The sequence below is a fragment of the Ursus americanus genome, chromosome 33 (genome assembly GCF_024610735.1).
Source record: "Ursus americanus isolate L20-20 chromosome 33, mUrsAme1.1.p, whole genome shotgun sequence".
Taxonomy (NCBI): Eukaryota; Metazoa; Chordata; class Mammalia; order Carnivora; family Ursidae; genus Ursus; species Ursus americanus.
In genome coordinates, this window is record NC_142159.1 from 29,221,868 (window position 1) to 29,249,634 (window position 27,767).

The following is a 27,767-nucleotide window of genomic DNA, read 5'->3' on the forward strand; positions in this document are numbered from 1 at the left end:
ATGGGGAAGCCCGAAAGCCCAGTAGGGATGGTGGAGATTGCCGGCTGGTCGGGACAGAAGCACCGAGGCTTCCTGGAGGGGGGGCTGCTGCTGCTGCTGCTCCTGGTGACGGGCGCCCTGGTGGCCTTGGGCCTCCTCTACGCCGCCAACAGCAGAGGTGAGTGAAGGCGCCCCCCCCCCGTTGCCCCCACCTTCCGAAGCGCCTGCGTGCCCGCCCACCCTGACGAGCCAGTCTTGTCAAATGGGGCAGGCGGGGTCTGCACTGGGAGCTGACCTGCAGGGGGCTGGCGGCCCCTTCCAGAAGGCTCCATCCAGAGCAGGCTGGCGACAGCGAGTTCTGCGGGCTCTGCGCTATGGGCTCCTGCGGGACTCCTGAGATGCACAGACCAGGGTCCCCACACCGGCCGCGCAGCCCCCTCCCCTCCCGCAGGCAGCGACACCGTGCACCGCAGCTCACAGGAGCCACAGTGGCGCCTGGGGACACCCCACCCCCTCCCGGCCCATCCCGCCACCACTCACCTCTGTCTCCATGGCCGCTGCGCTAAGACCCTCTCCCCTCCCCCCCCCAGGCCCGCTGAAGGTCGTGGCCTCCCAGACAGGCTCGGCTTATTGCAAGGTGGTGGGAGGGGTCAGCCTGGGGTCTGAGAGATGGGGGTGCGGCCAGGGCTGCTCCGCAGGGACACTGCCTCTTCTGCCCCCTCCCCTGTTCCCCGCCATGTGGACCTGAAGGGGCTGTCCCTGTCTTGGGTCGGGGGCCTGGCAGGGGGCACAGGTGCAGGCAAACCGCGCCCCCTGCTGCCCGCAGGTGCATGCAAGGGGCACCGGCTCAGGCATGGACAGGGGTGTTCACCGGGCACAGGACTCAGGAGAGGCGCTCCCTGGCACTCCCAACACTTGGGCATCACAGCCTCTGTCCATAGAATGTTCCCTCACTGGCCTGGCGAGGGCCGTCTGCACTGCAGTGGGACCATCCATCCATTGCTCAGCTGTGGATGTGATGGGCGTCCCAACCCAGGGCCGCTCCCAGCCTGTCCAGGTGCCTGGCGGGCCCCTGCCAGCTGCTTTGGTCTCTGGTCCCTCTGGGTCTTCTGTGGATAGACGGGCTCTGCTCCATGGGCAGGAGTCAGGAGGACCGCTGGCTGCACAGAGAGCCTCCGGGAACCCAGACCTCAAGGAGCCTTTGCTCAGAGCTCACTGGGCTGGAAACCCCTTGGTTAGAGGCTTCCAGAGGACAGGGCTGGCCCCTGACCCCCATCCCAGCTGTGGGGCACAAGGGGGCCCCTGTCTTCTCCCAGGTAGTGCCGAGCAGCATGAACCCATCAGACAGGGGGACCCTCCCTACCCAGTCGGCCTTCTCCTTGTGGTCTCCTACATACAAATGGGGTCTCTGCTGGGGCTCCTCAGTCAGAACCCTGTGCCCCCACCCCCAAAAGTGACCCCCCCAGCTGATCTCGGCCTCGGGCCCCGCTGAGTCCATGGAAGGATTTATATGCAGCATTACTATTTATTTCTAAGCGCTTTCTCATTTCCACTGCAGGAAATGAGATATTTTGAAATCTTTTTTTTTAATCAGATGCGTGGAGATCTTCCTAGTTACCCTTATTTCATGGTTTCTGCATTCACTGCATCGTTGTCAGAATCCGTGGCTTATGCGATACTGGTTCTTCAGTATTTGCTGACTCGCTTCAGGACTAGCGCGTGGTCAGTGCTGCCCGTAACCTGCGTGAGTTCACGGAGGACAACTGTCAGACAAAGTTGGAGATGCAGATAAATCCGTTGGATCAGTCGAGTCTTCTGTCTGTTTGGGGTTTTCCTGTGTTAAGTCTCGTGCGGGAGAACCGGTTTCCCCCGTAACTGTGCCAAGTAGCAACTTGCCGATGCTGAGGCTGGGTTGTTATGTGAATACAAATCCAGAATTAGCGTGTCTTCCGTGACCTACCATCGCGGTGACCCTTTCTACCTTAAGGCAGTTTGCCTGAAATTCCGTGTTGGCTGGGACGAATCTAGCTCCCCGTGTCCATCTGTTCCCTTCCGTGTTTCTTCCAAACGTTCTGTGTCCTTAGCTTTCGCTGTGTCTCTTGCAACAGTTCGCGGCTGGGTGGGGGCCTCTGTCTCTTACCTGAAGCACCGAGTCTCTTCCATTCGCCACGGTCACAGGAATGTCCGGTTTTCCTCTTGTGCTTCTCGCGCCTCTTTTCTCTCTCGTCTTGCCCCTCTTATTTTGTTCTCTAGTCTCCCTCAGCTAGCTTGCAAGTTTTCGATCACAGTCCTTTAAGGGGGTTATCTTAGATTTTTTGTTTGAATAGTTGTTATTTTAAAAGTTACAGACAAACCCTTTTCACAACATCAAGTGTTTTTATAGAAATTACAGCGGGAAATACAACCCATCCACGAATCCTGGTCCTACCAGCCGCGGCAATCACTGTTCATCACAGAGGCCAGCAAACTGCAGCTCACGTTTTATAAATAAAGTTTTATTGGAACACGGATGTGCCCATTTATTCATGTATTGCCTGCAGATATTCTCATGCTACAAGTGAAGTTGGATAGGCGAGACAGAGTTTGTACGTGGCCCCCAAAACCTAAAATATTGACTACTTCACCCTTTACAGAAAAATAGTGCCAACCCCTGGACTGAAGTGTCTTCCCATGTCTAAGCCTTGACTTTAAACCCTTTTTACTGTCCCTGTGGGATGCCGGGCGGCGTTACAAGGTTGCGGTGAATGCCCGGGCATGGCTAGGCATGCCGGCTCCCCCAAATCCTACCTGCGTGAACTTGGCTGGTTTCCTTCATGCCTCGGTTTCCCTATCTGTAAAATGGAGCATAGCATAGTACATACATTGGAGGCTTACTTGAGGGCCCATGATTTAATGCATCGATAACACTTAGAAAGACGTCTATGTCTGTCACGCTGTTCACGATCAGACGTGATAGCAGAATAGTGGATTTTGTCGCTTACCCCGCACCAGGGTGGTTCCTGACGTGCTGAAGGGAAGGCAGACTTAGCCCCCCCACCAGCCAGGCCCTGCCCTCCCAACACAGTTGCGTCTTGTCTTTGGGGTAAAGCCGCGGGCACCGTTTACAGTATTTCTCCTGAGTATTATTCACAGCTGAGCTCTCTGCCAGTATCTGGTTTCCTCATCATTACTAGCTGCCTTGTTCAAGAGGTTTCCTTTTTTTTTCTGTCAAATTATTTTATGACAAGCCTGTCTTTACCCATCTCAAGTATCAGCCTCTTGCTCGTAAGACAGATGTTTAGTCAACCGTGGGATGCGGCTTGAGTGCGAAGCACTAATAGCTCACCAACAGCTCCCACCGTTAATTCCTGTCGATGTGAGTCTGTTCAAAATGACATTTCTCAATCTTACAGTTTTTTTCCTAACCTCTCTGATCTTTTCTCCAAATAATTCTTAGGGCCTGAGCAGCTTCTGATATCACACAAGTAGTTACACTTGCTGTCTCCTGCAAGAGGTTGCGGGCCTGAGTGAGAAAGTCCTTCCAGCATTAAAATTGTATCTCAGCTCTTCTTACCCACCTGTGTGGCGACTGTCTCACTCCTGAGGCCTGTCGAAGGGGAGACGGCATCATCTCTGCTTGGAGGGGCTCATCACTCCCTGAAACTCTGTTTTCCCCGTTGCCCTCTGACCTCGGGTCCCAGGTGGGCTCCAGAGAAGTTGTGACGTCTGTAGATTATCTGGATTTTCCTTGTTGTTAGGATGGGAATGGAATTCTGTCATGACTTTTGACTTTCTAAGCAGAAAGCAGAATTGTTCTACCTTAGATCGTGTGTGCATATTTAACTTAATAAAGTGTCCGGTTAATCAACACCTCTGTATTTCTTCCAAACAACGCAAGCATTTAGAGCAGGTCAATTCCTCTTCTCCTCCACCCTGTCCATGTTACCGTGGGCAGCACCTGGCGTCTATCTTATTTTTATCTGCCGCACATAGGCAGCATTATGTAATATAGTCGAAGTTAATTTCAGGTTTCCCACATCCTAATCAGTTTCTTTGCTCTTCATTCTTCTTCTATCTCAGGGGGTCCTTATGAAATACTTTTTCTTCTTTCCAAAGTACATACTTTTGGAGGCTCCTATTCAAGGTGTGGTTTGTGGACCAGTGGTGTCAGCCTCACCTGGGAGCTTGTTAGAAATTCAGAGACTCGGGGACTGCCCCAGCCTACTGGGTTGGAATCTGCATTGAATTCCCACGTCATTCATCTGCACTGAAGTTGGGGAGCACTGATTCAGTGTTTGCTGAACTTGCTGATAATCAGAATAACCAGGGGCAATTGTTAGAACTCCAAACCTTGGGCCCTGCCTCAGTCTGCTCAGGCCGCCATAATAGAAATGCTATAGGCTGGAAGTTCAAGATCAAGGTGCCAGCCAAGTCATTTCCTGGGGAGGTCTCAAGTCATTTCCTGGGGAGGACTCTCTTCTGGGCTTGTCGTGGCCACCTTCCCACTGTGTCCTCACATGGCGCTCTGGTGTCTCCCCTCTTCGGATGAGTCCCCACCCTTATGACCTCATTTAACCTTTGTCCCTGGGGGTCAAGGTTTCAATTATGAACTGGGGAGGAGCCAGAGTCAGTCCAGGCCTCTGTCCAGGTGTGACCCTGAAATCTATAGGACGAGCCCGTGAGGTCTCTCTCCTGATCAGGCAAGACTGGGGAGCACTGCTTTAAGAACCTTTCACACTTAGTTTTTGTTTATTTGAAAATAACTTCATTTAGTACCCGTCCTTCAGTGATGGTTTAACTGGGGAAGTAAATCTGGGCCTAATTCTCCCTCGGTGGCTTGAAGATTCAGTCTCACGGTCCGGCTTCCGTTGCCGCTGTCCAGAAATCTGGGCCCATCTAACTGTCATTCTTCATCGGGTGAACTTTCCTTCCCTCTGAGCTGTCTTTTCTTCGTCTTTGGTATTTTTCACTTTTACCATTGAGGCATCGAGCTATGAAAATGTGTGTTGTTCATTCTGCTTTGGAGAGGTTCTGATCCCTGAATCTCAGCATTGACACCCTGGATTTATTGCGGGAAGCTGTACACCATCTTTTTGAATATTGTGTCTCCCACGTGGCCTCTCTTCCCCCGTTCTAAAACTCTGTTTACATGTGTCCTTGATCCTCTCCACCTCTATCCTCTGCGTCTCTGGAGTTTTCCTCTCTGACTTGGTCCTACATTCTGGATCAATACTCTGAACTACTTTCCAGCTCACTCAGCCTCTCTTCACCTGTGTTCTCTCTGCAGAAATTCTTCCTGAAGAAGCCCTGCAATAACTTGGAACACATACACTTTAGGACACTGCCTTTTCTCATATATGAATTAAAATGTTGCTTGTGTTTTGCAAAATGTCAGTTCTCCAAAACTACATCTGAATATTTCCGCACCGCAGTTAGATGGAGCTCCACGATTAGAGTGGCACGCTGTCACTCAGGTTTCAATCAGCAAAACAAACTGCAGCTCAGGGAAGAAATCCATTTTGGATTTTTTTTTAATTTAATCTCCGTGGGGGGCCTGGGTGGCTCAGTCGGTTGAGCGTCCAACTCTTGGTTTCAGCTCAGGTCATGATCTCAGGGTCACGTGATCGAGCCCCGCACTGGGCTCCCTGCTGAGCATGAAGTCTGCTTCAGATTCTTTCCCCCTCCCCCTCCCTCTCCCCCCTCCTCTGCTCCTCCCCCCACTCAGGTGTGCTCTCTCTCTCTCTTAACCTCTCTAAAAAAATAAATGAAATCCTTAAAAAAATTTAATCTCAGCACGTACATTCTTTTGTGTTTCTAGAATTTATAATTTTTTCTTTCACAGACTCTTTTTTAATGTTTCATGACCTTGTTTTCAACGTTTCTTTTACTTCTTCAAACATACTTGGATTATTTTCTGCGTCAGTGAGGTATTGATGCCCAACAAACTGCCCCAGTGCCCAGGGGTTAGAACGGCGCTCATTTATGGGGACATGTATGTGCACAGCCGTGGCGGGGGTCAGCTGACCCGGGTCGGGCTCGCAGGGAGACTCTGTTCCACGGGAACTGCACCCCCCACGAGCGCCAGCAAGCAGGCCTGGGCAGGTGCCTCTCCCAGCAGGAGTCTAAGAGGACAGCGGAAAGCACACAGGCCTCCTGGGGTCTAGACCCAGAGCTGCAATGCCATCCCGTAGCATCACCTGCACCTCATACTGTGGCCAAAGCAAGCCGTGCGGCCAACCCACAGGCAAGAGAGGGAGGAGATGTCCTCTGGCCAAGGCATGCGGGCAGAGAGGAGTTGAGATGTGGAGCCCATCGTGCCCCACACCTGCGGGATCAGAGAGTCCCCAAATAGAAGATCCTCGGGGACCGGAGTTCTGCATCTGTTTTGCACACCCATGGACGCTTGTCGTTGCGTCAGCGTGAATCCCTGCTCGCACTGGCTTCACCTGTGGGGACCCCGTGTCTCTCGGGCTGAGAAGTTTCCCTCCAGAGAACATGTGTGTTTGTTTCCATTGAACACCTAGGGAGCCACCAGCCTGGGCATGCTTAAAATAAGTGTCTCAGCTTGAGGTTTCCTTGGCCACACAGTCCCGTGAACTCGCACCCACACCTGCCTGACAACCAGCCCGTGATCACACGTTCTCCAGGGAGGAAGGCTATTTTCCACCTGTCTAAGATTTCCACAGCTTTCTTTTTTGAGAGAGACAGAGACAGACAGAGAGACGGAACATCAATCATTCAAATCAAGGCCAACCTTTAAGAAGAGCAAAACTTACAGACAAAAATCTCAAAACAATGTTTTTTTCAAACTATTTTTTTAACTTGGGAGTCTATGTGAAAATACTTCACCTATTAGAAAAGTTATGCAAGCAAATATAAAAGAACAAAGAGGGAGTTCTATGTCAGGTGAGTGTTAAGGAAACCTGCTCCCGTCGGGAATTATGAAGGAGAAGAGCATCCTTCTTGGGGTCTGTTTGCTGTGTTTCCTGTCGATCCTATTTTAGCATTAAAGGAAGCTTCATTTCTATTCGGCCTTTGTGTCAAAAGGGCCTTGCTGTTTTGCTTCCCAGTTAATAACTGAGGCGCCTGGTGGCTCAGTCAGTTAAGTGTCTGACTCTTAATTTCAGCTCAGGTCACAATCCCAGGGTCTTGAGATCGAGCCGCATGTCGGGCTCCACGCTGGGCATGGAGCCTGCTTAACACTCTCTCTCCCTCTCCCTCTGCTCCCCTCCCCAATAATAACTATAACGATAATAATAACAATAACAATAATAATAATAATAATAAGGTCCCATCGTTCCTAGATCCTGTGTTCCAGTTGTTTTAAAACTAATTTAAAAATTTCTTAGAACAGCTTTGGGTTCATGGAGCTATTATGAAGATAGTGCAGTGCGCAGAATGGGCCTCGCCAGCTTTCCCAGTTAACCTCCAACTCTACGCACTAGGATACATTGTTGCAAGTAATGAACCAACATTCCCGTCTATTAACTAAGGCTGTACTTTATTCAGATCTCCTGTTCTGTCCCAAGATCTTCCAGGACGCCACATGACATTATTCGTCAAGCCTCCTTAAACTAGTCTTGGCTGTGACAGTTTCCCAGACTTCCCTTGTTTATGATTTTGACAGTTTTCAGGGGTCCTGGCCTCGAATTTTGTAGAATGTCCCTCAGGTGGGATTTGTCTGACGTTTTTCTCATGATCAGACTGGGGTGATGTGTTTTGGGGAGGAAGCCCCGAAATCAGGGGGACATACTTCCAGTGACTCATCACCACTGCTGACCACGATCGCACGGCTTGAGCCCATAGTGTTCATCAGGTCTCTCCACCTTAAAGTTACTTTCCCCCCCACTTTCCATACAGTCCCCTTCGAAAGGAAGCCACCATGGGCAGCCCATTCCCAAGGGGTGGGGAGTTAGAATCCACGTCCATAGAGGCGGGGCTCCTACATACACTATTTGGAATTCTTCTGTATGGGGGATTTATCTATTTCCCCCCATTTATTTACTTATTCGATGATCTATTTATGTCGGCATGGACTCATGGAAATCTATTTTATACTTTGGATTGTAATCCATTACTAGTGTATTTTTTTGTGGAAATAGTTCCAACTTGGGCCACTGGAGGCTCTGACACACCCCCCATCCTGTGGCTTTGGGATTTTGAAAGGCAGGGGAGCACTTTCTTGCTTTCTAGCTTCTGTTCCAGGCTCATCTTGTATATTTCCTGGCCACCATTTCTCCAAGGACCCCTGGTTCCTTTTATCGGCTAACAGTGTTCAAAGCCACCCTCGGGCTACGGGTGTGATTCTTGCTACTGGGTCACTTCTTGGTGCCGCTCTCAGCTGACAGAGCGAAGACATGTGTGTGCACGCACACGCTAACCCTGTGTGTACACGCTCTCTGTAGCACTTCTACATGCAACCCTCTGTGTCTCTATTAGGCTAAACGGGAACCTCTAATCCGTGATCACATGCATCATTCCGGCCTCCTGCCCTGGCCGGTCTAACCTCCACTGCAGCGGTGAGGAGTCTGTCCGTCTGCCGGCCACGTCAGACTCCCTCGGTCCCAATGTTCACGCCTCGCATTCCCGCGGGACCAAGCTCACCAACGACAGAACAGCACCGTGGACAGCTCCTCTGCCTGGGGTCTTACACACTATGCAGTGCCAAGGCCCCGTAGGTCAGCACCCTCTCCCCCACCCCTTTCTGCGAGGCTTCTTCATCCACGTGTGATACATTTTGGCTCTTGTGCTGCATTCTGTCCTGGGACCTGAGACCTCCTCAGTGATTTTCACATCCGCCCAGGGATACCCCTTGCACTCCCCCTGTTCTATATCCACCACCCCTACTCCGCACCCCTGCCAAATGCCCGGCCATCATTGTTTACCACCTCTGTAGTTTGGGTCTTTCAAAAGGCCATCTAATTGGAATCGTGGTGTATGCCGCATGTTTGGATGGCTTCTGCACTTGGAAATATACACGTAGGCTCCATCCCTTCATCTTTGCGTGGCTCGACAGCTTATTTCTTTTTGTTGCTCAACAATAATGCCACTGTGTGGACGTAATACAGCTTCCTTCCCCACTCCTCCGCTGAAGGACATCATGGTTGCTTCTAGCTTTCTGGAATTACAAACAAAAAAACTGCTATAAAATTCACATTCAGGTTTTTGTGTGGGGGAAACACCTAGGAGTGGAATTGCAGGATCTTTATTGTAAGGCTGTGTTTGGTTCTGTGAGAACCTTCCACACCGGCTTTCAGGGCGGCTGCACCATCTGGGGATTTGGGGAGTTTTCCTCTGTTCTGTTTTGTCTTTTTCCTTCGTGCCGTGGTCTGGGTCACCCACGTTGACACGGATTCTGTCTTGTGCATGTTCAGTGTGTTGTGAAGCCTGTAAAACCAATTCTTCACTTCAGTCCTTTCTTACCGTGTCCATTCATCTGGTGACGTTCACCACCTACCTACACCCGCTTCCCGTCTTCGGTGCCAGACCCTTCAACTGAATTATCAGAACCACTAAAGATTTTGTCTGCTGACTCTGACATCTGGTCACCCCAAGTCCACGTCTTTGGACTATTTTGGGTTTTCCTTGATGAAGGGTCATATTTGCCTGCTTCTTCTTGGGGCAGGGGTTCTCACGCTTTCCTGCCTGCCCATGTCCTTGGGGAAGGCCCCTCGAGAAGGACCTGGCGGGTGGGTGCGCTCACAGGCTCTGCCCTCACAGGTTCCTCCGGCGTTGAGCCCCAGCGTCCAGGGGAAGGCTGTCACAGGGAGAGGACCCCTCCCTGCCTGGAATTTGGCTCTGTAGGTTTCCTGCTTGCGGTTCTCGGCTGGTCTCTGAAAACCCCCATGTTCTTGCATCTGCAGCTTGTTCTCCTCACTGGGGAGGGAGCCACGGTCGCCTCCAACTTTCTTCATCCTACTCAGAAGCAAAAGTCCCTTCTCCTCCTTGTCTCTGTCCCTGAAGTGGTGGCCCTTTGGGGTCCAAGGCCTAGTTCTTGTCCCAGGGCTCTGGGTTAACGAGGCTGACAAGCCTCTGTGGGACAGCCACGCCTTGGCACCCATGGACCATTTCATTTCTGGTTGTGATCAGCTCTGTTCTCCTGTGTCCATGGGGCTGGGGCTCTCTGAGGTGGGCCCTGGTCGGACTCACATCTGAATCTTCAGTGCCTGGCACTGGGGCTGACTCATAATAATCAACAAATGTTGCACTGACGAACGAACAAATGGTGGATGGAAAGAGCAGAAACAACAGGTGGGGGAGAAATGCCTCTGCCCACCCATACCAGACCCCATGATTCATAAGCATTCCTTCCAATGGCCAGGACCCCAGGGAATACCCAGGGGGAGCTCTCTACACCCTGTGCATTCTCTGACCTGCAAGAGGCCCTGTTCCCTCCTCTCCACCAGGTGTCCGTGTACTTCCCCAGTGGGGAAAATCAGCCACAAGCCAGGGCTGTAGGTGGCTAGGCCTGGCACGTCCTCTCCCTGGACCTGCCTCTCCCCTGTCCCTCCACCTCACCCCTTCCCCACCCCCACTCCAGGTAGAATTGACAACCACCCGGAAGATCCCGATGCTGACCTGGGCAATGCCCCCATCCTATGCAGGGGAGGGATGGGGGGAAGGTGGCCATGGGTCAGAAAGTGGAAGTGACATCCTTTCCCCACAAATGAGCCTTTTATTCCTGCCTTGGTAGGACCCCAGGAGCTGACCACCTTACATGGTGTGGCCCATGACCCCAAGATAGAAGAGGAAGTCAGAGAAGAAAGTCAGGCAGCCCCCAGAGCACCCTGGACCCCAGCACTGCAGGAAAATGCCAGGGCTGTCCCCAGCAAGCCCCAAAGTGCCCCCTGGGGGGGGGGGGCTGGAGGCAGAGAGCTGAGTGCTGTGTTTCTCCCCAGGGAAGCAGCTGACACTCTTTCCTAGCCGGCTTTGCTTCTCAAAGGAAGAGAAGACCATTGTAAAACGAAAACCCCGAGGTAGCTTTGCCTTCCCTATCAAAACACGGCCCAAGCACGTGGGCTGGAAACTGGGCCTCCTATGGGCTGGGCGACTCATGGCAGCCCAGGGTGTGTAGCTGGGGAGTGGGGCCCTGCCCCGGGACCCCAGAGTCCCATAGAAAGACAGGACAGAGCAGGGACACAGCCATGAGCACCTGCTAGTTGCAGGATATTCCCTCGACTCCAGGAAACCAGCATGAGTTACGCTCACCCCCAGGCATGGGGCGCTGTCCCTGAGACCAAGCAGGTGCACCTTTATACAACGAGCTAGCAGCTGGTACAGGGGTCGGAGGGGCCACAGTGTGCAGAGACAAGCAGCACAGGAAGGCTGCCTGGAGGAGGTGACAGGGGCGAGAGCTGGCTGTCAAATAGGCAGGAGGGCAGAATGACCAGCTGTAGTCCTGGGGACCCGGGGAAGCTATGGGAATCAGTGGAGGCAGAGGGTGTAAAGAGGCTCCCGGGTCACAGCAGGGCTCAAGCCAGCGTGAGGCTCACCCTCACTCAAAGCCCCTGTCCTGGGTCACCTGGGGAGGGCTCAGGGTCCCAGATTGGACTGTCCCTGGGGGCTTGGGGTGGTTTGAGGCCTGGCCCTGTCCACCCCAGCACACTGACCCCACCTAACACCCCGTCCTGCTCTGCCTCCCCACTTGTTCACGCCGTATCTTGCCCACAGCCATTCAACGGCCCAAGGAGACGGGTGAAATCTGCACCAGCCCTGGCTGCGTGATAGCAGGTAAGCCTCCTTCCCCACACCTTCCACAGCCCTGCACCCCCCGGGGGGGGGGGTCCATGATGCTAGCGCAGGGCCCCCCAAGGCCAAGGGAAGCCACCTGAAGACGTGGCAGGGGGGCTGGTGGGCAGACCCTAGCCCTGCCTGCAGATGGGGCCTCTGCAGTGGGCGAGAAAAACAGGTGTGCTCCCACTTCCCATCCCTGTGCCCCCCAGGAAGCGGCCCTGCCCCTGCCAAGGCCCCCACGACAGGGAGGAAGATAGTGCTGGGCCCAGGTCTTCCTGTAGTTACAGAAAGAAAGTTCACATGAACATACGAGTTTTCTCCCAGGAATTTGTCTTCAAATTGGGGTCCGTATGCTGCTATTTGCAGACTGAAAAGAGTGAAAATGGTCTCAAGAAACACCAGTGAAAACTCAGAAATGAGATTTTTCTGCCCACGTAGGAGGCGTGCACAGGCGATTGGGCTGGTGCTTCCTGCCAGGCCCCAGCCAAGTAGGACAGAAGGACAGGGAGGGTCCCAGGTTGGGGGGTCCACAGGGGGAATCCAGCCTGGCCGCCTCAGCTGAGAGCCTTCAGCTGGACCCCACCGACCCTGCACATTCGGGGTGCTAGGGGCCAAGCCGTCTCCTCTAACAGCAGACAAACCCTGAGTGGTGGGTAAGAGGCCCCCTCTCCCCCACAGACACACTGGCGAGTAAAGGGGCTCCAGGGGCAGGGCCCCCAGCACAGCACCCCCTGGGCGCCCAGACTGCAGGCGTCCAGGTTTGCAAACGTGGACATAAAGGGCAGAAAGGTCACGGGGTTCCAGGTCTTGTGGCTAATAAGTCGTAGCCCTAGAACTTGAATCCCTGCTTCCGACCTCACTGAGGCTCGGAGAGGGTGACTGACACTCCCAAGGGCTCACAGTCGTGATCGAACGTCCAGCAGCGCATCTGCGGCCCATAACCAGCTGCCCCTCCCCCGCTCCGCCCGTCTCCATGAGCAGCCGCCAGGATCCTCCAGAACATGGACCCATCCAGGGAACCCTGTGACGACTTCTACCAGTACGCGTGCGGAGGCTGGCTGCGGCGCCACGTGATCCCCGAGACCAACTCCCGCTACAGCGTCTTTGACATCCTTCGGGATGAGCTGGAGGTCATCCTCAAAGGTGAGAGCAGCCGCGACCTTGGGGGTGAAGCTGGGGTGAGGCTGTGTGTCTTCCCCTCTCCAGGGTGGCCGTGGGAGCAGCGGGGACAGGGGAGAAGAAATCCCCTGGGATAAAGGCCTGGCAAGGGCAGAGGGACCACCTCTCCCCCAATGTGGTGGGGGCACTGGGACCTTTGACCTGGCGCAGCCGCCTCAGGCCTCCATCCAGCTTCCTCCTCTGCCCACAGGGGTTCTGGAGAATTCCACCGCCAAGGACAGGCCGGCTGTGCGGAAGGCCAAGATGCTGTACCGCTCCTGCATGAACGAGAGTGAGTGGGGGGGGAGGTTGGTGGGGTGGGGGGTGTTCCGGGACCCTACAGCCCCTGCAGCACAGCAAGGAGGGGGACATGCCACTCAGGACTCATGCCAGAGGGGCTGTGCCCCCACCGGACCACTGGGTCCAGGCTCCCCTGGGGACACAGCCTTGCTACCAGCTGCCTGTGACCCTATTTACAGTCTGACGCCAGCTCAGAGCCACATCATCGCAGGAGGAAAATGGTGAGGGGCCCACCTAGAGGCCCTGGGGAAGGTACACATGCGTGCACATGGACATGTGTGTGTGGGAGTGTGCGTGCGTGCATGTGGGTGTGTGCGCACACATGCACACGGACATGTGTAATGTGTGCGTGTGGACAAGTGTGTGCACGCATGTGGACATGGGTGTGTGCACGTGGATGCGTGTGCGTGCATGCACATGCTCACTGTTAAAGAACTAGCATACTTGTGAAGGACAGTGAAGCAGACTTTATTCGGGGCCGCCCTGATCGGTGCAGGGCCCACTGCAGTGGGATTTTCCATGGGGGAAAGAGCGGGGGCATTTGTAGCCCAGGGGCAGCATGGGGTCAGTGGACAGAAACTTACTAGAAGGGGAAACTGGGGTGGGGGCTCTGGGGAAGCCAGCCTTACAGGACTGCTGCCAAAGGCAGGCCGGGGAGAAGAGACATCACCTGGCCAGCCCTGCATCCCCGCCTTCACCTTATTTGTGACGGAATTTCCCAAGCTCCCTGCCAAACCATCACTGCCCTGGAGAAGTTGTCCTGTTGGCCGCGATGCTGGAGCCCCCGCACCCAGGCCAAAGGGCCCAGGGCCGCCCACGGGGCACCTTTTAGAGCACTCCCAGGCCACAGGGCCTCCCTCAGGCTGGCTCGCCCAGCACCCGATCGCCTGTCCCCCGCCATGCCCCTCGTCCTGCCGGCCTGTCTGCTTTCACCGAGCCCCAGGCGCCTGTCCCAGCTGCACCTGCCAGGCCCCTCGGCGTCCGGCGCTGCACTGACGGGGGCCGCGCTCGGCGCCGGGCGTGCAGCATCCCTGCGCGTCTGGGCGAGTGACCCCTCCTCTATTCTCAGGCGTGATAGAGAAACGAGACTCGCAGCCCCTGTTGAACATCCTGGACGTGATGGGAGGCTGGCCGGTGACCATGGAGAAGTGGAACGAGAGTGTAGGTAAGGCCAGGGCCTGGCGGCGGCCTTGCACAACACACGGCGGACACCGCCCGGGGCTCCTTGTAGCTGAGCCCCCCAGGCTCCTGCTGGCCAGTGTGTTCCAGCTGCTGGTGGGCCCCCTTCCAGGCCCCTAGGGAGTCCTCACCTCCCCCCTGCCGGGCTCGGGGGGCACAAGCGGACCACAGGCCCCGTACACGGCCCTGATGTTCCCTGGGCACCGTTTCAGGAAGCGGGTCCCCCGTGTCCCTCAGCTCCCGGGGGCCCACGGTGTGCTTGCCACCACGAGCCGGGCAGGGGTTCGGAGGTGGGGACCCCGGGAGCCGGGCAGGCTGCAGCCTGAGGCGCTGACCCCCCAGGCCCCAGGTGGGAGCTGGAGCAGCAGCTGGCCCTGATGAACACGCAGTTCAACAGGCGCGTCCTCATCGACCTCTTCATCTGGAACGACGACCAGAACTCCAGCCGCCACATCATCTACGTATGAGCCGCGGGGCGGGGGGGGAGCGGGGCAGGTCGGGTCCCTTGTGCCTGGCTGGGGTGCTCCAGGGCAGTGGGGAGCCAGCCGGGGCTGGGGCTGGGGCGCGGGGGAGCTGCAGTGCTGTTCCCAGAGCCCTGCTCCTGTCCGTGTCCTGCTCGGGGGCACCGGCTGCCCACGGAACCGGGTCCCGGTTCGGGGAGCTGGCCCGTGTGCCGAGCCGGTTCTCAGGACCATCTGTCCGGGCCTCTGTCACCAGGGCAGGAAGGCTGACCTCAAGAAGCCACCACTGGCCACAGCTAGGCCACACTGCTCTGGAAGGGCAAGGGTGCCGTGAGGCCACATCTTCAGCCCGCCCCGCAGCCCAGGCCCCACGGCCCTCCGCCCATCAGTCAAAGAGCAGGGCCGGGACACCGGTGCCCACACACACACCAGCATGTGGCTCTTCCTGGTGGAGCCCATATTTCCACTGGGCACAGTTCAGGAGGAGTGGAGAGAGCTGCTGTCCTCCTCAGCCAGGCTGTGGGGACCCCCGGCTCCTTGTCCAGGCTCACGCCTTCTGTGTCTCCAGATAGACCAGCCCACCTTGGGCATGCCATCCCGAGACTACTATTTCAACGAGGGCAGCAACCAGAAGGTGAGTAGGGCTGGCCCTCGCCCCCCCGGGCACTTTTTTGCCTGCCCCTCTGCCCTGCCCGCCCCACCCATTGCTTCGGACCCCACCTGTGGTCCAGCTTCCCTTTGTGACCTTGACCTCGCCGCCCACAGCTAGCCTCTGTGAGCACCTGCGGGCCTGAGGCCTGTGGACAAGCTAAGCTCGGCAGCGTCAAAGGGACCGTCCCCAAACGCTCTGCGCCACATATGGGGACAAGCTCGGCTTGGCCTGTAGCCCCGAGGGTCACACCCCGCGGGCCCGTCCCACGGTGCAGGGCTGCAGTCCACACTGCTGGTCTGCTGTGTAGAGCCTGCTGAGATCTGAACACAGGCCACCCGAGCCTGGGCCTGCTCGCTTAACCATTCTGCTCCTGCATCAAGGGAAGAGGGAGACAAGGAGCCAAAGAGGGGAGAGCAGGGTAGAAGGATGAGCCGAGGAGCGGCCTGTGACAGGTGGAAGTTGTGAAATGACCCATGGTGGGGAAGCAGTACCGTGGGCTTCCTGGTGGAGGCGGGCTATGAGCTAGGCTGTGAAGGATGGGTCCAGCCAGGAGAAAAGCCGAGCGTGGCTGACAGAAGAGCCCTGGGATGGGGTGGTAGAGCTGAGAGAACCAGACCGGGTGGCAGCAGAGACTCGGGATCTGGATGGTCTCATGCCCATCAGCGTGGACAGCTGTGGTCGAGCCTGGCCGCAGGTGTCAGCCCACCTGATGCCGGAGGAGGTGAACCTCTGGCTCCTACCTGCGATGAGGGAAGCCCCTCCCAGAATGGGGCACTGAGAAAGTAGGTCCAGGAGGGGCCTCCATCCTCAGTACCCACCTCCTGACCCTCGGGTGGACGGGAGCCTGGAGAGGGCAGACCAGCCAACAGCCCTGGGCCGGCCCTGGACCTTTATTAAGCACCTGCTGTGTGCCCAGCACTTTACACGCAGCCATGCAGCCAGACAAAATAGGTCTCCGGTCCCGCGGGAACCCAGGGGCATGGGGTCACGCGCCTGGAAGGGGTGGAGCAGGGAGGGCAGCTCTGAGCTGGTAGGGCGTGGCCTCAGTGTGCAGCCGACCACGCCGGCGTGAGGAAGCAGGTCCACTCCGCCTGGAGCTCGCAGCTCCCACGCAGGCTTGCCGCAGAGTGCGAGCGGCAGCTGAAGCCCTGGCCTGGGAGGGCGCGACAGTCTGGAGTGCCCCATCCCAGTGCTCGTGGGGCCTTGCCATCACCTGCTGGCCGAGCTCGGCCCCACGAGCCACCTGGGGGCCTGCTTCGAGTCATACGCCCACCCCCACCCCACAGAGAGCTCCGTGGGGGCCAAGGTGGCCGAGGCCGCCCGACTCCGTTCTGCGTCCTTTGGCCCAGGTGCGGGAAGCCTACCTGCAGTTCATGGTGTCGGTGGCCACGATGCTACGGGCAGACCTGAACCTCCCGGAGAACAGCTACCTGGTGCGGGAGGACATGGCGCAGGTGCTGGAGCTGGAGACGCAGCTGGCAAACGTGAGGCCGCAGCGCGGGGGCGGGGCAGGGACGGCCCGGCTGCCCTGGCCCCCCAGCCCCAGCGTGACCACCTGCCCCCGGTGCAGGCCACGGCCCCCCAGGAGGAGAGGCACGATGTCACCACCCTGTACCATAGGATGAGCCTGGAGGACCTCCAGAACAAGTTCGGCCTGAAGGTGAGTGCCCGCCACCCACACAGCCCCGCCTCCATCCGCTAAGCCTCAGAAACAGATGCTCCCGCACACACACCAGGGACGCTCTCACACTGGGACAGCAGGAGCCAACTGGGGGGCACAGGCCCCCCCCCATCTATGAGGCGGCTGCAACAACGACCCCACTTTTCTGAGCAGGAAACAGGCCTGGAGGGGTTGCTGATGAACCAGAGCCAGGGAGACCCCCACCCAGGGCACTCTGTCCCCAAGTCTGCCGCACGGATCTGCCCACGCCAGACCGAAGGCTGCCCCACACCGCCAGACCCTCAGGCCCTCCCTCCCTGCTGGCCAGGACTTATGTTCAGGGGCTGGGGGCAGGGGAAGAGCAGCCCAGGCCAGAGAGAGGGGAGCACCCCACCCAACCCCAAGCTCAGCTGGCTGGCTACCCTGGGCAGGCATCCTGTCCAGTGGCCTCCCCCAGGAGGGGCAGGGGTGCGGTTCTAGCCACCGCCGGCCTTACAAGCAAGGCCCAGGTCAAAAGGCGGAGAGGGTGGGTGAGGACAGAGCCAGGTCATAGGGCCGAGGGCCTGAGCGGGGATGGAGCCAAAGTCAGAGGGAGGAGAGGGCAGGGGCTAGGGATAGAAACGAAAGCTCCTAACTCCGGACCAGAAAATGTAAGTGTCCAGAGCCGTAGAACAGAACAGGAAAACTCAGGGAGACTCCTGCCCAGGGCTCATGGCACTTCGTGTTCCGGAAGGCTCCATGGTCCCTGGAGCCTGCCCTCTTGCTTGGCACTGGCTCTCAGTGGTGGCCTGCTGTGGCCACCCCCCTCCACACAGCCCAGCAGCTGGCCCACGCCCCAGCGGGCACTTGGGGGAGGCCGGCCCTGCTCTAGCACTGGCCGCATCTGTGAACCAAGGAGGCAATCCCCACCTTGCACCCGTGCTACCAGGCAGGCCAGGAGAGAGAAAGAGCAGGACCTACAGAGTGTGTCAGAAAGCAGGGAGAGGGTGGGACGACGGCAGCCAGGAGTGGCCACGCCCTGCGGCTGATGGTGGGAGAGAAGCTTGGAGGAGGGACCGTCTGCTATGTGCGGCCCCAACAGAGGGGCAGCAAAGGCCAGGGTCCTGAGGCAGGAGTCACAAGGCCGCTGGAGGGCAGATGAGGCCCTGGAGGTGACAGGGCGGACAGGGCCAGACCTCCAGGGCACAGGCCTTGCTGCTGTGTGAGAGGGGTTTGGGGCCCAGAGTTGACTCACAGCGAGGACCAGGCTGCACCACGGTCCAGGCGGGAAATGGTGGCAGCTGGGACAACTGTTAGCAGACGTGCTGAGAGGGCTGGCTTCTAGATCTATTTGGAAGCTAGAGCCAGCAGGATTTGCAAATGCCCTAAATGTGGGAAGCGAAGAAAGAGAACTCCGACGGCCTGCAGGTGCCGTGCCACGGGGATGGCGCAGGAGCAGCCCCGCGGAACGTCCCGGAAGCCCGGCCTCACGGCGTCTGCCACCTGATGCTTTATAACACTTAGACTTGCCTCCACGTGAGCTTGTGCGCACAGCCCTCGCTCAGATCAGAACCACTACGGACACCCCTCCTGGGGGCCCTTCCCCTGCCCTCCCCCGAAGCAGCCACCACCCCGACTTCTCCCACCACAAGACTCGACATCACAGCCAGACAAGCTGGCTCACTTGCACGGGGCTTCTCTCGTCCTACGTGTTGTAGGTGAGACTGCATCTCGCCGTCATTATGCCCCATCTCACTGGGCATCAGGCGAGCTTTCGCTCATCCTGACGGCTGTATGATCCATTCTGAAAACACGCGACAATTACGCCCTGCTGTACTCCTTAGGCCTCTGGGTCAGATCACATTCTGGACTCTTCTGAATAATGTGGCCATGCTCATTCTAGTGCATGTCCTTTGGGGTGCACATGCGTGCACTGTTGTTGGGTATCTACCTAGGAATGAGATGGCCAGGTCACGGAACATATATATGTTCGTCTTTCGCCGATAACGCCAAACCTTCCCCCTGGGTACAGAGCTGCCATCCCCAACAGCAGTGTGTGAAACGTCCTCTTAAGGTGCCTTACTCATCTTTCATCAGATTTACTCTTAACCATTTCGTTCTTCTCACACTGTTAGGAAGGGCGTCATTGGTAACATATCTTCGTGTTTTTGCTGCTAACATAGAGTCTGACTCATACGCAGGCAATTCTACCGTACTGATACTTTATCTGTAGGTCCTTTCGGGGTTTATGCACATGAAATCGTGTCCTTTGTGAACAATCAGTCTTATTTCTTCCCTTTCAAACTCTTACTGATTTTATTTCACTTGCTGGTCTTACTTGAGCTGGCGGGGACACTCGGCACAGCTAACGTCACAGTAGCAGACATCTTGTTTCCTTCCTAAGAAGAAGAGCCTGCAACATCTCAGTTTTCACGTTTGCTGTGGACGTGTTTGTATTTGTTGTTGCTGCTGTTGTACGTAGATTCCCTTCATCAGATTATTGCATTTACCTTCTGTTTCTAGTCTGCTAAGAGTTTTTATCATGAACAGATGGTGAAATTTACTAAATGTCTTCCTTTCTGCATCCATCAAAATTAGGATGTGATATTCCTGCTTTATCCAGTTATCACGGCGAATTAACAGGATTCGATTTTCAAATGTTACACCAAACTTGAATTGCTTGAATAAATCAAGTTTGACTGTGATGTCTTATCCATTTTATATAGGTGTGGATAAATCCTAATTGCTTATATTTTCCTTAGAATTTTTGTATCTATGATCATAAATGAGACCAGCCTGTTACCTTCTTTCTTTGTAATATCCTGATTTTGGTATTAAGTTATTCTTGGCCACAAATCCAATTCAGAAGAGTTTTCTCTTCCTCTCTTCTGGGAAGTTTGAGTAGGATTCGCAGTATGTCTTCCTTAAATGTCAGATAGCATCCATTGGAATAGCCAGATGAGTATGGAAATTTCTACGTGGGAATATTTCAAATTAAAGATCAGTTTATTACATGCAAGACTGTATTTGCTACACTTTGGTCATTTTGCTAAGTTGTGGGGTTTTTTTCAGGAATTTTTTCACCACACTGAAGTTTTTAAATACATTGGCATAGAATCTCTTATCACAGTCCGTAGGCTCTGTGCTAATGTCACCGTTCCTTCCCCTGATTCTGATCCTCCATGCCTTCTCTCTTATTCTCTGAATGTTCTTTGGTGGGAGCTAGATTTCTTGGATGCCAGGAGCTGTGTCTACCTCTCTGTGTCTCCCTCTTTCTCCTCATGCCCTCCTTCCCCAGGGGTTTAACTGGACCCTCTTCATACAATCTGTGCTGTCCTCTGTCAAAATCAAACTGCTGCCAGATGAAGAAGTGGTGGTCTACGGCATCCCCTACCTCCAGAACCTTGAAGACATCATCGATGTCTACTCAGCCAGGTGAAGACCCAGGGAAGGTCCCCAGCATCCCTTCCCCTGCCCCCCACCCCTGCGGCTTCTCCTCACAGGAGAGGACCCCAGGGAGGATTTACTCTGGGAGTGAGGGACATGAGCGGGTCAATGTTTGCGACCAACAGAGCCTTAGGGAGAGATGTGAACCCTCCTTGAGGTGTCGCAAGCGTCCGGGAGCAGACAGACTATATCTGGGGGTTGTCCTAGAGGCTTTCTCCACCACCGCACTTGCAGTGAGCTCCCTGCGTGGCATAGAAGCTGTTGACCAAGGGCCCATGGACCAAATCTCCTCTCTAGGCATATACCGCTCACCTGTTCTATACCTCACCCTCTGCCTCCTGCCCTCAGGACCATGCAGAACTACCTGGTCTGGCGCCTGGTGTTGGATCGCATTAGTAGCCTGAGCCAGCGATTCAAGGAGGCACGGGCAAGCTACCGCAAGGTGAGCGGGACCCCACAGAGGCGGCTCCTGCCCCTGCCCTGTCATTGAGGCACTCAGTTTATGGTACTGAGCACCTGCTATGGACCAAACTCCAAGGTCCACACTGGGATCAGATCCATGAGAGAGGCTAACAAGGTATCTGCCCTCTTGGGGCAGTCGACAAACTGGAGACCTGCTCTTTCAAAAGCAACAAGTAGGACATCAGAGGAAGGGACAGGACAGGGAGAGCCTCTCTGTGAAGCTGACACTGGAGACCTTGAGGAGAGAATGACTGAGACATGAAAAGACTGGGGCAGGTTCCCAAGGAAGGGACACCCCATGGCCACGTGAAGGAAAGGAAGGAGATGAGGTCAGGGAGAGCGATGGGGGCCAGTAATCATGGGACTGATGCATGGATTCCGCATGTCCTGAAAGCCGCTGAGGTGTTAAGAGTGGGAAGCACAGCCTGGTGTCCTGCTTGTGTGGTCATTCTGGCTGCTCTGGGGGTAGGGTGCAGTCAGGGCAGAGCAGGGGACCCACTGGGAAGCCCTGTGGTCTTGGTGGCTATTCTGGGACAATGATCAGGGGGTCATGGAATCAGAGTGGAGACAGGGCCATCATCCAGGTGGGGTGACAGGTTGGACCAGGGCATCGGCAGCAGATGAAGGTGCCTACAACAGAGAGTTGAGGTACGAATGGGGAGACGAGGGACGAGGGAGTCCGGGGGACTCTGTGGTTCTTTGCTAGAGAAATGGGACAGGCAGAGGTCCTCCACCATGTGAGGAAAACATGGCAGAACAGGTTGGGGCAAGTCAGGACCCCTGCTTGTTATGTTGGCTCGGAGACACTACTAACCAAGCGTCTCTACTTCGGTGATGGAAAACTGGGGCCCGGAGAGCTGGTAGCTGGCAGCTGAGCTGGATATGGCCCCCGGGGCCTCCAGAGTCAACACCAGCCTGTGCTTTGGGGTGGGGCTGGGGTCCTTGAGGTCAGAATCCGGCCAGCCAGCCAGGCCAGGGTGGCAAGAACAGAGGGCAAGGAGGCACTGGGGGCTGCCCTGGTAGGGGAGGGCCCTACCACTGCCCGGGGGTAAAGGCCCGACCCAGAGCCCGGGTCGGGAGCCCTCCCCTGAAAACTGCACTCTCGGTCCTGCCCGCACCCATGACCAGCCCTCAGAGGGGAGTCTGAGTGCATCCGTGCCCCCCACTGGCTCCTGGGCACCCTGAGGCCGAGGACAGGTAAAGGCAGCAATGAGTGGGTGAGTGAATGGCTGACGGACCGCCGCAGGCGCTGTACGGCACAGCCGTGGAGGAGGTGCGCTGGCGGGAGTGCGTCAGCTACGTCAACAGCAACATGGAGAGCGCCGTGGGCTCCCTCTACGTCAGGGAGGCCTTCCCCGGAGACAGCAAGGACGCGGTGGGTGCTCTGCTCTTGGACTGCTCCGGTGCCCCCGTCCATGGTCCGTGGCCCAGGGCCAGGTGCTTCCTCCCCGCAGGGACGCTGGCCCACAGTGGGTGGGGGCCCAGATCCCATGCCTACACCCCACGTGGTGACTCCTAGCTCCTGGTGTGGGAACCCCGAGGGCCCCCCAGCCTCACGTGTGCTCGGTGGTTCTGGGGAGTACAAGTTTGCCCAGAGGCCCCACCCCCAACCCTACAGGCCTGTCTGGGAAAGGGGACACATCATACAGGCTATGAGTCCATGGGCGGGCAGGCCCCAGGCCCACCCAGGAGAAAGACCGGTAGTCAGGACCCTTGTCCCGGTGGGGATCATTCCTCACCCCAACCCCAGTGCCATAGCAGGAACAGGGCTTTGGACCAGACCTCTGCAGAGACCCCAAAGCTGGTCATGCAGGACAAGGGCCATGCACTCCCCCCAGGTCAGAGAGCTCATCGACAAGGTGCGGGCGGTGTTCGTGGAGACCCTGGATGAGCTGCGCTGGATGGACGAGGCGTCCAAGAAGAAGGCCCAGGAGAAGGTGGGCGGGTGGCTGGAGTTCCAAGGTCAGGGCTTCCTGCCGGGAGAGGGCAGCCCCAGCATGGGGGCACAGGGTGACCATCGCCATACCCACATAGAGATTAATTCACCGAGGCTGGGCATGGCTTGCTCAGAAAGGGGCTGTGGGCAGAAGCAGGACCAGAAGCCAAGTCTGGGAGACCCCCCAGCACCCCTGGCAACTGATGGGGGTGGCCATGGCCTCAGAGCAGAAGGCCCTCTGGGCCAATGTGACAAACGGAAGGCAAGCGACTCCGCCCAGCGCTCGCCCCATCAGACCCCTGGCTGGCTGTCAGGTGGACGTTTGGCCTCAGGCTGAGCTGGTCCACGTCTGTCCCCATTAAACCTCCCCACAGCCTACAAGGAGGGGCCGCGTCCCTGAGCCCCTTACCCACAGCGCAGTGAAGCGAGGGACAAGGCCAGGATCCCCACAGTGAGGCAGGCACAAGCTGGCCCCAACGTCCTCCCTAGGCCATGAACATCCGGGAGCAGATTGGGTACCCAGACTACATCCTGGAGGAGGGAAACAAGCACCTGGACGAGGAGTACTCCAATGTGCGTCCCGGCCCCGGCCAAGGGGCCCGCCAGGACCTCCCTGCTCCCGCACCCCCACCCCGATGGGCCCCTGAAGCAGCCCTGTGAACCATAAGCCTTCAACGCCCTGGCAGGTGGCTCTGGCACTCACTTGGCCGCTAACTGGGTGGGCAGTTCCAGAGTTCCCTGTCACAGGGGGGACACTGAGGTTGCATAAATGCCCAGAGCCAGCAAGGGCACCCCCTGCCCCCCACCTGCTCCCAGAGCATGTTGGCCTTGCGCAGGACTGCCTGGCCAGTCCCAAGGCCAGTCGCCGGCCGCTCTCGGCCTCCCCTGCTTGCACACTGACAGTGACAGCCCCTCTCCCATAGTTGAACTTCTCGGAGGACCAGTACTTTGAAAACGGTCTTCAGAACCTCAAGGCTGGGGCCCAGCGGAGCCTCAAGAAGCTGCGGGAGAAGGTGGACCAGAACCTGTGAGTGTGGATAGCACACGGGAGCCGGTGGCCTGAGTGCAGGGCCAGCTGGGGGGCCACTGGGACCGACTCAGCCCCCTGCACCTTCTGCTTTGGGGCCCAGGGCTCGGGGAGGATTCGGATCTTTGGATTGCCCAGACTCGCCCCGGCTGTGGGCGACACTGGTCTCATGGCACGGCCACTGTGACACGGGCCCTAAGTGAGGGTGGGCTCTGGTCAGCCGGTAGGGGGCCTGGGGGGAGGGGCTCAGAGACGGGCTCCAGGTGACCAGCCTGTCCATCACAGCTGGATCATCGGGGCAGCCGTGGTTAATGCGTTCTACTCCCCAAACCGAAACCAGATAGGTACGTTCACCCGCTCCGTGACTGACCCCAGCCCCTCAAGTGCCACCAGCAGCCCCCACCCCTTCCTCCTGGGGGCCACCTCCAGCCTGTGCTTAGAAGGAGAGAACCTCTCCCCACCTGTAGGAACTTCACCCATCACCCCACCTGCGGCGTTCCTCTCCTTTGTCTGTGGGTGGTGGGGCGAGGTCTTAGAGACGGGGGCCGCACACCCCTGACCCGAAGGCAGCAGAGAACAGTGGGAAGAGCCTGGATCTGCTGTGCGCTGGCCCTGGCCTCTCGGCCGCGGGACCTTAACTTTCTTGTCTGTAACATGGGCCCATTTGGAGCCCTGCCTCCTGGGCTGCGGGGTTTAATGGCAGGTGCCCGCCCCAGCCTGGCGCACGGGAGGTGCGCTCGCTCAGGGCCTGTTCCCCACCCCGTCCCCGAGCAGTGTTCCCCGCTGGGATCCTGCAGCCTCCTTTCTTCAGCAAGGAACAGCCACAGGCCTTGAACTTCGGGGGCATCGGGATGGTGATCGGGCACGAGATCACTCACGGCTTTGACGACAACGGTAGGGAAGCTGCATGGGCGTTCAGAGCGACGCCTCCAAGTCACACACCCACACACCCCTCCCCTCTGCACTGAGCCGCAGTCCCAGGAGGGGACAGAGGGACAGGGGCTTGGGGCTGTCCATCCCACCCCTGTATGATTCAGATGGGGACACTGAAGCCCAGGGCATGGGAAGGACTTGCCAGGTCCCCAGGGGAGCTACAGAGGCAGAACAGGTCTTGAACGGCAGACCCCAGTCAGGCCTCTTGCTCTAGGCAGAGCCACGAAGGAGAGGCCACAGGGCCTGAGCCAGACTCCACCTCATGCACTGGCCACTCTCCTCCCTGGGCCTGTGACCTGGAGACAGCAACACCATATCTCGTGTAGCTCCGAAGCTCTGAACCTGCCATTATTCCAGGGTGGCCAGCATCCTCCAGCCCCGGGATGCACTGACCCAGCGTTCCCACCTCCCACCGTGGGCTGGGTACCCCTGCGCGGCTCTAGGGGCCTGTGAGCGTACACAGGGGCTCCAGCTGCAGCCCAGAAAGGCTGGCTTTCCCACAGGGCTTGAACACTGGGACCTTCTGAGGGCAGCCTCATGTCCCCCCAGGACCATGTGCTCCCCTTACCTGGGGTCCAGAGAGTTTGGACACCCCAGAAAGGGTCATTAAACCCTGACACCGGACAGCCCAGGCCCTGACTCCGGGGGTGGCAAGGGAGACCACCAAAGCCCCCCTCCTGGGCCTGAGCAGCCTGGCGACACTGTGCTGGTCCCCCAGGACCATGTGCCCCCCTTCAGGGGCCCGCTTCCTGCTCACACAAGAGCTCTAGGTATTGGGGCTCCTGGGAGGATTGCGGTGAGGCTGGCACTGGGCAGGCAGGGCCATGTGGGCAGCCCGCTGTGCCCGCCCAGGCCGGAACTTCGACAAAAACGGCAACATGCTGGATTGGTGGAGCAACTTCTCGGCCCAGCACTTCCGGGAGCAGTCGGAGTGCATGGTCCGCCAGTACGGGAACTACTCCTGGGATCTGGCCGACAACCAGAACGTGAGCGAGCCACCAGCGGCGCCGCCGCCCCCAGGGACCCACACCCCAGCCCTGGCCCCGGGGGGAGGCAGGGCAGCCGGGCCGCCTGCCATCCCGGGTCCTGTACGCAGGTGAACGGCTTCAGTACGCTCGGGGAGAACATCGCCGACAACGGAGGGGTGCGGCAGGCATACAAGGTGGGTCGGAGCAGGGGGCCCTCCAGGACGGGCGCCTCAGTGAGGCAGAGACGAGGCATACCCTGGGACCCTTCTGCATCAGTACTGGAAGGCAGCAGGGCCCCGGGGGAGCCAGCCTGGCTGCGGGTGGGTGGGCACCTGGCTGTTCTGCCCGTATTTTACCCTGACCTTAGCAGAGCCTTCGACCTCTGGGGAAACCACTGTCCATCTCCAAGTGAGACAGTGACATTCACCACGTCCCCGGCGGCCTCGGCAGCACCCCTACACCTGCAGCCTCAGGCTCTGGGCCTCGGGAGCTCATTCTGGGTGGGTGCTGCGTGGCCGTCTGCCTGAGCCCAGCCAGTGGCGCACTGAGATGACCACTAGGCAATTAAGGTAGGAGTGACCATCCCTGGGGTGCTCAAAGGGCCTTAAGCTGCAGAGGCAGGACCTCCACCAGGAGTAGGCCCTGGAGCTGGACCTCTGTTCTCCTGGACCCGAGGGCTCCCGAGGCCCTGCAGGCTGGTATGGCCCTGGGAGCGAGGGCAGGCCTGGGCCCAGCACCTGCTTGGCGCCCGCAGGCTTACCTGAAGTGGATGGCAGAAGGTGGCAAGGACCAGCAGCTGCCAGGACTGGAACTGAGCTATGACCAGCTGTTCTTTATCAACTATGCCCAGGTAGGAGCCCTAGTCCCCACCCCACCTGCCGCCGTGCCCGCTGGGAACCCGCTGGAAGGCCTCCACTATGGACGCTTCCAGGGGCGCGGTGAGCGGGCAGACCAGGCAGAACCAGAACTTACCAGCCTGGAAACCTTCCTAGAGGAAGAGGATGGCAGGGGTTGGAGCCTGGGAGGGTTCAGATGGAGCTGGGGCTCCCCTCCCCACACCCAAGAAGAGGCAGCCTGGGACCGGCGGGACTCCCTGGTGCCTGGAAAGAAATGAGACCACACGCCCATCCCTGCCACCCCAGGCCCTCCCCACCTGCGCCTGGATCCCTTATTCCTCCCTCCCATCCCCCAGTCCCGCCCTTCCCCCAGTCCTGCAGCCACGCCCCTCGTGCACCCACAGGTGTGGTGCGGGTCCTACCGGCCTGAGTTTGCCATACAGTCCATCAAGACCGACGTCCACAGCCCCCTGAAGTACAGGCAAGTAGCCCCTGCCTCCCCGCGGGCAGCCCCCGCCTCCCTGCGGGCAGCCCCCTTCCCCCACCCCGGGCACCCAGGGAAGCTGGCTCAGGCCCCTGGTCGCCCTCAGGGTGCTGGGCTCGCTGCAGAACCTGGCGGCCTTCGCGGACGCCTTCCACTGCGCCCAGGGCACCCACATGCACCCGCACGAGCGCTGCCGCGTCTGGTAGCCATGGGCGAACCGCACTGCATGGCCCACGCGCACCCGCCGCCCAAGGCCAGGCGTCCCTTCCGCGCGCAGCTGGAGCCTGCGAGACCGGCACGCATCCCGCCCCGCGCCTGGAGTGCAGCTGCAGCCCCGGGGCAGAGCGGCGCCCCCTGGTGCCCTCCGGCTTGCGGCCAGGGCGCTGCGCCCAGCCCCCGTAGACCTGTTTAACTGTCTGCACCCACTCTCCAAAGCGTCCTTGTCAGCTGTCCACGAGCTTCAGACTTGAGCTAAGTAAACGCTTCAAAGAAGTCAGCGGCCTTGTCTGTTCTGGAGGGCCCCGGGGACAGGGTGGGTGGCAGTGCCCGAGGCCGTAAGCGCTGGCTTTGCGTGGGCTGCAGGCGGCCTCGGGC

At 57.9% G+C, this 27,767-nt stretch overlaps 1 protein-coding gene across 2 annotated transcripts; it reads left to right on the top strand.

Moving 5' to 3' along the window:
• MMEL1 (membrane metalloendopeptidase like 1) lies at positions 1 to 27,753 on the top strand. Of its 2 annotated transcripts, none has more exons than XM_087858428.1 (23): positions 1 to 157; positions 10,857 to 10,934; positions 11,629 to 11,688; positions 12,673 to 12,834; positions 13,061 to 13,141; positions 14,219 to 14,314; positions 14,671 to 14,789; positions 15,358 to 15,423; positions 16,728 to 16,925; positions 17,012 to 17,101; positions 20,379 to 20,515; positions 20,876 to 20,969; positions 22,236 to 22,364; positions 22,828 to 22,926; positions 23,415 to 23,498; positions 23,849 to 23,952; positions 24,238 to 24,296; positions 24,727 to 24,846; positions 25,738 to 25,871; positions 25,982 to 26,047; positions 26,608 to 26,703; positions 27,094 to 27,170; positions 27,280 to 27,753. In XM_087858428.1, the coding sequence occupies exons 1-23, from the start codon at positions 1 to 3 to the stop codon at positions 27,377 to 27,379; spliced, it is 2,406 nt and encodes an 801-aa protein (XP_087714554.1). In that variant the 3' UTR covers positions 27,380 to 27,753. The 2 variants fall into 2 exon arrangements, with proteins under 2 accessions (XP_087714554.1, XP_045659322.1); XM_045803366.2 differs by having other exon boundaries at positions 16,791 to 16,925.
• The last annotated feature ends 14 nt before the right edge of the window (positions 27,754 to 27,767 follow it).